The sequence below is a fragment of the Octodon degus genome, unplaced genomic scaffold (assembly GCF_000260255.1).
Source record: "Octodon degus isolate 3935 unplaced genomic scaffold, OctDeg1.0 scaffold00012, whole genome shotgun sequence".
Classification (NCBI taxonomy): domain Eukaryota; kingdom Metazoa; phylum Chordata; class Mammalia; order Rodentia; family Octodontidae; genus Octodon; species Octodon degus.
Window position 1 is genome coordinate 14611132 of NW_004524588.1, and position 12228 is coordinate 14623359.

Sequence of the window (12228 nt, forward strand, 5' to 3'; positions counted from 1 at the left end):
CTTGCCAGGCAAGCGCTTACTTTACTCAGCTATCTCCCCGGCCCCAACAGCATACATTTCTAGCCTCACTTCAACCTCCATACTACTGACATGCATGTGATTCTCTCCATGCTACTTTACTATGCCATGTAGCTGCAAATAACTGACTTTGCTCTCTTCTTTTCTAGACAGCTTCCCTATAGTTTTTGACCAACTACAAGGTACTCTTACTAAGGATTTGTAAAAGAGCAACATAAAAAGAAAACGAAATTTGTGGGAATGGGCCTCACTGATGCCTCTAATCCCCCTGAGGGAAGAAAGAAAAAAGAAATATATGACTACAAACCACCCTATCTCTTATTGGAGCCTATACCACAAGGGGTCAGAGCACAAGATCTGGCCTGGAGGAGTCAAACTACCTGGGCTCAAAAATTCTAGTTCTGGATCCTTTAAAGTATTAACTCAGTTTCTTCATGTGAAAACAGGTCATTAACCTTCAATGTGATGATAATCAGCAAGCAGTTCTATTAAAAGTTTGAAAAGTTTAATTTAAAATGAGAATCTAAAATAAAGGCAACGCATTTTTCTCAACAGGAATCAAGTCAAGCCATATGATTTACAGCAGCTGTCACACTGCCATCCATCCACACCACTAAATACCAAACAGTCAGTACTCACTTACCTAGAGTCTTCATTCTCTGAAGTTCAAGGAGCAGTCTTGTTATTTAGATAGTACAGTATCAAAAGTGAAAAAAAAGAGAAAAGGTCAGAACTCCTACCTGGCAGTTCTACCTGCTCTGTGAATATATGTGTTGGCATCCTCTGGACAATCAAACTGAAGAACCCAATTCACAGCTGGAAAATCTAGATAGAATATTAAGTAAAACATCATTTTCAAGATCTGGCCTACTATATCGTTTCTGTGTTACAGTAATGCCTGCCCTGACTTCCATCACATCAAACTGACAGGCATCAATGTGAACACTACTAAAAGCAAAATTAATTACATGAGCCAAGAGATGATAAAGGCTATGCTTCTTTGATAAAGTGAACTAAAATTAATGAGTGTTTGAATGTGAAGATTATATTATAACTGACACAGACGAGACAGATTGCTTCATGTCAGACAAATAATGAAATACCCAGATGTTTAATAACCTCAAAGAACTACCCTCCATGGGGTCTCAGTGAACTAACCATAAAACCGATTTCAAAATTTAAATGGAAAAAAAAAAAAAAAAGGACCAAAAAGAAAAAAATTGCTTGGGGATGGGGAGATGGCTCAATAGAATAAGCGCTTCCCTGGCAAGCACAAGGGTCTGGAGTTCAAGCCCCGGTTCCGCAAAAAAAAAAAAAAAAAAAAAAAAAAAAATTAAAAGAAGGTTTTTTTTTTTTTTTTTTTTACAACTAGCCCCACCTCCAACTGAATGAATGGTGCCTTTCTGGTTTCTTTCTGTCTCTTAGCAATAATTACCCTCTATCTATTTCTGGTACAGCAATTTTCACTCATTTCCAAGGAATCCTGTTCTCAAGAGAACTAGTTCTAGTCATTTATAAATTTTGCAGAAGATGTCTGATCAATTTGTTAGAGAAAAAGGATGAATATTAAAAAAAAAAAAAAAGATACTAAAAGACAGGGCTAGTGACACTTGTATCATTAAGTCACAATCTACTCAAAAGGGTTGAGTTTTAGTACAGGGAAAAAGTAAAAAAAAAAAAAAAAATAGGTATTTAGAACAACTGATTCTTAGGACTTAAATATACAGGTATTTCCAAAAGCAGGCAGTATTGCAAAGCTACAAACTGCACTTGAAAGCTGCACCTAAACTTGGCTCCTACCTTATCCTGTGGCTCAGTCTCAAGGAGGAAATAAAAGCAGTTACAAAGCTTCCAACCCCCACACACTAGGTCCAGCCAAAGGCAGAAACTCAAGGGTCAAAGTGAAAACAAGGGTGCAGAAGGAAAGTACGCATGTTCCCCAAGAGGTTTTAGCGTCAACTCCCTTGGAGTCTTGTACAGAGCCAACAGCAGTATTAACCCCCATGAAGTTGAAGTTTTCTTCTCTGAAAAGACTCAGTACTCAAAGGAAATAGACATCAGCATCTGAGGCTCTCCACAAAATGGTATTTATATTATTTCATGTAAATAACATCATATGCATAAATGACACCATGAAGGAATTCAAAGGTAACTTTCTTGTAACTGAAAGACATGTATTTATATTACCCTGCTTAACATGGCAACTATTCATGTTTAATTAAAACTAAGCTCAAGAAATCTGACCCCTTCACACTTCTACCAAAAGGGGATACCCACTATACTAGACAGAGCTGAGAGATTATTTCAGTGATCACAGAGTATTCCACTGAACAATGCTATCTACAGTGACAAAGTGAAGAAGAGCACATGCTGGGACCTCATACTATAATGTATTATCATAAAGTGCCTGGACAGTGAGATCAAACAGAAAATCCAGGAAGATCCAGAAAAGCATTACCAAAAAGCAGTAAAAACAAGCAAGTATCTCCAACAATAGGCTGACTACCAAGACAATGAAAAACATCTGCAAAATTCTGAGAGGAAACCATTTCAACCCAGAACTCTATTCTCAACCCAATTATCAGTCAAGAATAGACTATTATCAGATACAGAATACTCAAAATTTACCTCCCATGCACTCCTAGAAAGCTATAAGAAGAGACTTAAGAGAAAAAAATCCAAGAGAAAAGAAGAAAAATATCTACAAATAAAAGTTTCAAGATAAAAATGTATATTAGGCTTATGGAACAATGAATCCAGATTAGAGCTACAAGAAGGCTACAAAGGGAGGTAATAAGGGGGAAAGAAACGGAACTGTGTTGCAACTGCAAGAAAACTGGGCAAGTGACATCTGTTGGGACATTTGAGAAAGCAGAGCCGGAACACAGAACTAAGCAAATTTCGTAACAATTCAAGAAAAACACACAAAAGCAAGTATGAGAAGGAAAACAGTACAACACTTATCGCTGCAGTACACAACTATAGTCAAAACAACATAAATACAAATTGTGTTTATGCAGCCAAGAGTCATGATGTAGCAATATAGAGAAAATGGAGGACAGAAAATAAGGGATGAGTGTTAGATAACGGAATGAACTCTGCATAATTTCCAAATCTGCTAGGATAGAAAGGAGCAGTGAAAGATCCCTTAGTCATAGGAAGCTAGACACCAAAGATTACTATTTTAAAGTATTACTTCCAGGAAATAAGAAGTAGAGAAGGCCTATTCACTGTAGCTCTTTTTTACCCTCACGTGCATGTTTCTGTAAGAAATAAAATAAAACAGAAAGATGCCAACGCATCCTGTAGAAGTTCTTGGACACTGACTCAAGGATTTTCACTATACTGATTGTACATTTTAAAAGAAAAAACTGGAAATTCAAGTGTCCATTTATATAGAAATGGAAATAACTGGATAAATTATTACTGTGGCATTCTACATAATGAACACTGTGAATGTTTATACATGTAAAGATTCGGAGAATAAGTTATAGGCCAGCATATACAATGACATAATTTGTAAGAGCTTTTAAACACTTAAAAGTAACACTACAGGGGCCGGGGAGATGGCTCAGTGGAATAAACGCTTGCCTGGCAAGCGCAAGGGCCTGAGTTCAATCCCCGGTTCCGCCAAAAAAAAAAAAAAAAGTAACACTATATACTGCTTATAAAGGCATTCGTGCTTTTAACAAACTATAACAGAAACTCTTAACTTTTTCATGCCACAATTGCAGCTTGTAAACTGCTTCTCAGAATATCTTAAACATACAAAGTAAAATACAAAGAACAAGAGAAAATTTATAATAGAACATAGCAATACTACTTATTAAATTTTTGACATACTAACATCTACCTTGCTAAATAAAACATTAATATAACCTATTTCTGAGTATAATAATCATAATATCTAAGTTATACTAAGCAAAAACAATTTTCTAAAATATCAGTTAAAATCTAAGATATAATGAAAATACAGGGAACAAAGCTCAGTAGAATAAGCACTTGCCTGGCAAGTGCAAGGTCCTGAGTTCAATCCCCAGTATCACAAAAAAAAAAAAAAAACATTTTGGGCCAGCCACATAGCTCAGCAGATGAAAGCGCCTGCAAGCAGACGCAGGGGCTCGATCCCCCACCCCCCTGGGGCGCGCTGAGATGGCAACTGACACTGGGTATGGGGGCACACGCCTGTAATCCCAGCTTTTGGGAGGCTATAAACAGGTGGATCACTACGAATCTGGTCTAGTAGTGAGACCATGAACACCCTGTAGACCCCTCCCTAAAATACAAAAAAGGAAAATACGATTTTAACTAGTGACAAAGTCACAAGTACTACTGAAAATTCAATGCTTTGTTATTTAATTCATAATGCTATGTTTCAGTTAACAGCTGATGAAAAAACAGTGTCTTCTCAACCCCTGTTTAGCAGAACATAGAGACCTGCTAAATTCTACCAAAAAATTCATTGGTCAGAAATCAAGAACCTTCAACTAAAAGGCTATATAAGGGCTGGCCAGATAGTTCAGCAGACTCAAGTGCCTGCTTCAGCAGAGCGCAGTGGCCAGGATTCAATCCCTGGTGTGCCCCCTCGCCCCGCAAGCTGAGAGGATGATCAAGACTGGGCATGGTGGCATGTGCCTGTAATCCCAGTGCTTGGGATGCTGAAAACAGGAGAATCACTAGAGTCCAACCTACGCATGAGATCTGGTATACTCTGTAGACCCTGTCCTAAACTCATTAAAAGAAAAAAAAAAAAAAAAGGCTATATACACTATGTATAAGATGGAGGGTAGGGGTAGAGAAAAAATGCCAAAAAGCTACATTAGTTAATATTTATTTTAACAAATCCAAGGAAGGTATTATAAATATTACTATTGTTCACTGTGACTAGATGCTATGTATGGGCTTTTTTAATGATTTTAAAGGAATAAATTTTAGCTTAAAAATATGGTCTTGTTGATACGAATTTCTGTGGGTTCAAAACCAAAAATAGGAAAAGTATTATCAGAATATTTAAAATCTACATAGTCAAAGAACAATGGGGATTACAGGAGGAAAGACGTCATGGTACTGAGAAAAAGGCCTCAAGAACTTTTAAAAACATTGCATACTTGGGTCCAACCACATGCAAGTGAACCATATGATGGCTGAGACATGCTTTAGAGTAATAAGGCAGAAAAAGGAGAATCTGGAAAGATAAGTATGTAAGAGGAGGAGAGCACATTAGATTTAATCATCTTACATGAGTTTAAAGTTTGCCATAACACAATAAACTAAACTGACTCAGGATACCAGTTCCAATCACTTTGATTCTCATCTACCCTGACAAAGCTAAAAATCCTACAGTAATACAATGACACTTTAAAACACTGAAGTATATTAAATGTTATGATCTTAAAACAAAGTAGCATAATTATGAAAAGATAGACTTCACTAATTTTTCTTGTTAAGTAAGTTACAATGAGCATGTCTGTAATTTTCAAAGAAATAGGAAATATTTCCCCTGCCTTTAAACCTTTAATCTTCCTCTGCTTTGGAGGTTCATAAGAATTTATGATGGAACACAGTAAGGGCAAAAAAGATGCAAATATTACAGGAAGTCTCACTAATAAATCCTTAACATTAATCAACTATTACCATTTACTAATTTATCCCACAAAAGGAAAAAGATGGCCAAATATTTGAGTCTATTAGATTTTCCACAATGCACCTTATAGGTAAATTATGTTTTCCATCGTCACACAAATTTCACTCCATTAAGTTTTCTTACCTAGTCCCCTGGCTGCAATGTCAGTAGCAAAGAGCACTGCAGCTCTCTTGCGGACAAATTCATTATAGACTTCCATTCTTCTCATCTGCTGCTGTCTGCCATGGAGTGCAAGAATAGAAATACCAGGACGCAGCCGGCAGAACACTCGGTATAGATACTGAACCTGAGATTAACAAAAAAATGAGTTTGGAACTTCCGGATAAACAACAAAAGCTTAAAGTGTACAAGTTTCATCTATTAAAAAATCTTTTAAATACAAGGCAGAAAAAGAGAAACGCATTCAATTTTATCTTAAAACATATTTGCTCACACATTTCCTAAAGGAATTTTGACATGCCCTTATTTTTAAGTTCATACCTAAAATATTGGGAATTTCATTAATTTTAGGCATGCAATTTCTAATTGATGTTTTAAAATAAATTTTTTAAATTAATGTCCAGTGGATTAAGAGATATATTTGACATCCAAGTAAAGCTCTCCTTTAACAGGGGGCCTGCCCCATAGCTCAGTTCTTTTAAGTGGCTGCTTCAACAAAGCAGTCAGGCTCAGGTTGCCGTGGTTCATCCCCACAACTCAAGCCAGCCAAACCTGCCCTGGAGGCATTCTGAGCAAAAAAAAAAAAAAATCCTTTAACAAAAAAGCTGTATTTCCTTTCCTGTAACTTTCATTTCAATCTCCCGACCCCTAAAACTTTCTCTTAGGGTGTAAGCTTGAAAATCATAATTCCTAAATTTTTACAACAAAGCAACAGGCTTAACTTCAACTTTTTAGGCTGATACATCTATATTTTCTCAGACTTAGCAATTACTACAACAGCATCAACCAAAACAAGGTTCGAACTTAACTGTTAGACACCAGTAAAATTTACTGCAAATACATCTTAACGTACAGCAGTAGATGGAGCTGACCACTGTTTTAGGTATTTCATTTCATGGACTCCCAAATGTGGACTACTAGACTGAGACATAATTTAGCATTTTATCCCTGTTAAGACCTGTTTACATAAACACAGAAAATGGATTTGAAGGAAGCCTTAACTCAAACTACAAGACACACTAAAAATTATAATGAAAGCTCATCAAGTGTTATTTATAATAACATCAACTAAAAACTCCAGTAAAGCCTCTCCAATTCTGTTCAAAGTAAAGAACAGATGCCAACTAAATTGTGCAACAACTTGTTACCAAGTTTCTAGAGTTATTCACTTTCTCTACAGCTAAAGGGTATACTTTCTCTAATATTGTATCAGAAAGTGTACCTTTACGATTAGTAGTAGAAAGACTTTTCTTAAAAACCATGATGCATTCTCTTAATGAATAGAATGATTTGTTCTAATGGTGTTTGTAAACAGGATCTCAAGTCCGCATCTTGTACAGCAATTAACCACTAAGAAGAATATATGCAGTGTGTTATTAGTTGAAACTGTACTTCTAATTCGATTTGAAACTGTCTCATTGCTGTTTATCAATAAAATTTTGGAAAAAAAACACCATGATGGACTACATGGGAAAGGAGAAGAACCTGCAGACCACAGGCATACTCAGGCAAGTCAACCTCCAAATAAACATACTTGGAAATGCAGCAAGCATAAATTGAGTTCTTGAAAAGTTTCTGCAGTGTCTATCCTTTGAATCAAGACTGACTTCAAATTCCTCCTCTTTGACAAACTGTCTAAGGTGGAAGACCTTAATGGAATAAAGCTAGAGAAGTTCCAAGTATCAAGTTTAAATTCTAATTCACAGAAAGTCATTGATAGGTTTTTAGTAAGACAATGACAATTCACGGTCCACTTTCTAAATCATTCACTATAAAATAGAAAACTATGGAAAAGAAATGAAGAAACAAATTAGGAGACTAAGAAGAAAAGTTAAGACATGCTTTGGAATGCAAGGGAATATGGAGGTGGTGAAAAGTGAAAACAGCTTAAGGAGTTATACCAACAGCTTGAATTTGGAACAAAGACAAACAGAAATTAGGAATCAAGTCATTTACTAAGATAGGAAGAGTTGGAAGAAGCAGAACTAGTAACTCCAATGGTTTTCACATGTTAAACAGTGAGATGTGTTCTAGATACATAATTTAAAATATCTAGTAATCAAAAGTATATACTTTCTCAGACTAAAGCTGAGAAAAGAAGACAGGACTCCACTTGAGATGGTGATTTGCCAGTTGTTAGCACAGAGATGGAATTTACAGCCTGGGAACTAGTGGGATTACCTAGAAAGAAAACATGAGCAGAAAAATGGCTGCGAAGTCAGAGGCACTCCAAACTGCAGTGATCAAGTGGCGGGAACCTCAGGAGAAGCAGCAAAAATAAACCCATCAAGGAAGAATGCAAAAAAGACAGGTTGATTAGTATGGAGACGAAATGTCTGATGAAATACTTCAAAGAAGAAGGGCGTAGTCAGCTAGATCTAAGGTTTCTGAGAGGTCACTGAGGTAAGGACTGATAACTGAGCACCTTCTGGCAAGTTGCATTTCAGAACAAGGCTAAAGGGACAACGGGAAGAGACAAAGTGAGCCAGCCAGTAGAGCTAAGTCTTTAGACTTACACAGTGACAGACAAAAAGTAGCGATTGGAAAGGTTTTGTTTTTGTTTTTGTTTTTTTTAATATGGGCAAAATTAAGTAAGTGCAGGGAGAAGAGAAAAACGTAGAACAGAAAACAGGTATATGCAACAGCAAATGGCATGGTGGTTCAGGCCTGTAACCCCAGCACGCAGGAGGCTGAGGCACGAGGGCTGGCCTTTGTTTGAAGCCAGCCTGAACTACATAGTGAGACCTTGGGTGTTTTTGTTTGTTTTTTGTTTTTAAAAAACTGAAAAATAATGTGAGCAAAAAATAAACAGTTGAGGGGAGATGGCTCAGTGGAATAAGTGCTTCCCTGGCAAGCGCAAGGGACTGAGTTCAATCCCCACTTCCACCAAAGAACAACACAAAACAAACAAACAAACAAAAAATAAACAGTTGGTACCTCTTTGCAACTGGAGAAAAATATAATACTCTTCTTCTTCAAATGGCTTCTCAAAAAGGAATATAGCACACTTATTTTTTGCTGCAGTTCACAAACTATGTAGTTCTGTTCCAAAGTGGCAGGCGTGCTTATGGAATTGGAAGGGAAAAAACATCAAAGGTATGTTATATGACTCTGAAACAGGACAATTTTAATAATAGTATATCTCAAATTTCATACAAATACACACTTTTTCATATTATTCCTTAGGAAAACAATTTCAACACAAGATTAAAACAATCAAAATTCCTTACAGATTATATGGTTTTTAAAAAATGATACACACATACAGTGTCCACCCATGAAAGTGCAAGGTCAAGAATCAACTACGAGAAGGCAAGAACCAGCTACAAGGACTGGCATGAGAAGCTGCCGGGCTGAAGGTAACGTTCTGTATCTTATTAAGGCTTCAGGCTAGTGCTACACATTTACCAAAACTCACCAAACATACACCTCAAATTTGCATATGTAAGTTTTACAAAAAATAAAACCCACAGCAACAATGAACTTGCAATAGTGATACATAAACTGAAGTATCTAAGGAAAAACAGGTAGCAGTAACTGACATCAAAATGCAACTAAAAATAAGACAGGTTAATATACAGTTACAGCAAAGGATGAACAAATGGCTGGTTAAGTGGATGCTAACAGTTTCAATATTACCTACATAGCAAATATACAGTGATTACTCATAGCTTTCAATTTACTGCATGTTTGAAACTTCACAATAAATGTTACAGAAATGCATGTATTTACTGTTTTATTAAACCCACTTTCAGGATTTTCTTCTAAAAATACTCTCATAGAAAACCCAAAGATATATGACATTATTTATGAAACTAAAAAAAAATAAAGTCAACCCAAATGTCCATCACTAGGGAACTCACAGAATGAACTACTGAACATCCACACACATATCATTCAATTGTAAAAAAGAAATAGGCAAAGTATTCATATACTGCTATGAAGAGACCTATAGAATGTATTAAGGAAAAAAGCAGAATAGTATATAGCTTGGTAACATTTGTTACTGTGAAGGTGCACATTATATATGCATAAACACATACACCCATATGTATATGTGTTATAGTCTAAGAAAAGCCACACAAACTAAAAAGTAGAAAACCAAATGCTTGTAGATACAAAAACAAAAGTCATAACTTATTAAAAAAATCTGAAATGCTAAACTTCATTAAAATTAAAACTTTCTGATCTGTGATAGTTTAAAAAAGAGATGACAAGCGATTTGATTTGAAACTGCCTCATTGCTATTTGTTTATCAAAAAAATTATGGGAAAAAAAGAGATGACAAATGATTGAAAATAAGAAAATATTTACTAGCAACATATCTGACAAAGGACTGTACTCAGAAATATATAAACTCTCCCCTACCCCCTTGATTTTGGTACCAGGAATCAAACTGAAGACCTCATACTTGTCAGGCAGGCACTATACGCCTGAGCTACATCCACGGCCCTATAAACTTAACAAGAACACAAATGTCAAGATTTCTTTTTTCAAAGGGAAGGTCAAAGACCCTAACAGACATTATCCCAAAGGGGATATATAAATAGCAAAGAGCATACAAAGAGATGTTCTACATCAGATAATCATAGAAGTTCAAATTAAAACAATGAGATACACATTTGAACTCTACTTAGTAGAGCAGCCAAAATCCAGAACAGTGATCAGACCAGATGCTGAGGACATAGAGTAAAGGGAACTTAACTGCTGCTGAAGGAAACGCAAAATGGCAAAATAATTTTTGAAAACAGTTTCTTACAAATGCAAAAATACTCTTGCCATCTGGTCCAAAAATTCTGCTTCTTGATATTTATCCGAAGGACTTGAACATTTCTGTCCACACAAAACCTGCACACAGATGTTTATAGCAGTTTATTAGTAGTTGTCAAAACTTAGAAACAATCAAGATGTCCCATGGTAGGTGAATGCATAAACTGTTATATCTAGACAAGGAAATATTCAGTGAAAAAAGAAAACAATTCTCAAGCCATGAAGATATGGAAATCTTACATACATAATACTAAGTGAAAGAAGTAAATGTGAAAAGGCTGTTCTATGATTCTAACCATATGACATGCCGGAAAAACTACGGAGGCAGTAAGAGCAATGTCTGCCAGGAATTAAGGACAGAACGAGATGAACAGGCAGAGCACAGATCTCCAGGGCAGTAGAGATACTGCTGAAATGCTGGAAGAGTAGACACACGCCACTATAAATTTGTCCAAACCAGAGGCTGCACAACCACGAGAGCAAACCTCATGGAAACGATGGGCTTCCAGCGACAAAAACGCATCTGTGTAGGCTCATCAACTGCAGCAAGCATGCCCCGGGAAGGAAGGCGGCAAGCATGGGGGAGGGAGTGGATATGGACAGCCTCTAAATCTTCCTCTCAATTTTACTGTAAAACTAAAACTGTTCTTAAATAAATAAGTAAACCTTCTAAAATTAAGGAAATAGAATATATCCAAAGAAGATTATGGTAACAGAGACCTAAAATTTTGTTTAAAAAACAAAATGAAACAAATGAGCCCAAATATTATTTAACAGCTTAATGACAGAAAATATTTCAAAGGAATCTAATTATTACAACTTTTCTATAGTATCCAAGACAAAAAAAATTCAAATCAATGTCAAGTTTTAAGCACTGCATTGTTAATACCAATGTTATCCTGAAACTATGCCAGATACACATACTGACTGAGAGAAAAAACAGACCTATCTAGGAATGAAGGTGTTTGGCAGAAGAGAGTTAACTACTATGAAGGAAGAGGAGGAGGCTGAATTTTAAAGACATCTAATCCTATATTTGATTAATTAATATAATCCTAAATTCATGATGTGATTTTTCTTTGAAAAAGGAATCTGTCCATCAAAAATCCTAAATACAGCCAGGGAGATACTTCAGCAGCATCAGTGCCTGTCTGGCAAGTGCAAGGTCCTGAGTTCAATCCAAGGTACACACACACACACACACAAAAAAAAAAAAAAAAAAAAAAAAAAAACCCTGAACACAGTGACTCTCCCCTACACTGATATTTAAATACCATATCCTAGTAAGAGATGAAACCACATAAAATGAACCACAACACACAAAGTAAGGAATCCAAAGACTACTGAGATGCGACTAAAGGACTCAGGTAACAACCTGAAGCATCTTCTAATAGCCAGGTCAAGAGAAGTATTAAACACAGTGATTTGTCTTGATTGAAGGATATAAAAAAGATGCTATTTAAAACTGAGTTAAGTATCATTAACTCATCATTGAGTCATCATTAATCATTAAATCTGAGTTCAAAAATCCCTATCTTCCAAAAATGCTAGGGAACCAACTCAAACTAAAAGCTGACAAAGATAATAAAACACATATTATCATATTTGAGCTTTCAAATAGTTCAGATAGTCACATG

At 35.9% G+C, this 12228-nt stretch overlaps 1 protein-coding gene across 1 annotated transcript in view; it reads right to left on the minus strand.

Moving 5' to 3' along the window:
• The window catches only part of Ddx10 (DEAD-box helicase 10), a 315103-nt gene that overhangs the window by 277703 nt on the left and 25172 nt on the right, over positions 1–12228 (minus strand). Inside the window, exons 5-8 of the mRNA XM_004626217.2 lie at positions 11077–11131; positions 8759–8885; positions 5786–5948; positions 759–843 (exon numbers count right to left, since the gene is read on the minus strand). Of these exons, the coding sequence (XP_004626274.1) occupies positions 759–843; positions 5786–5948; positions 8759–8885; positions 11077–11131 (430 nt within the window). The remainder of the gene's footprint in view (positions 1–758; positions 844–5785; positions 5949–8758; positions 8886–11076; positions 11132–12228) is intronic.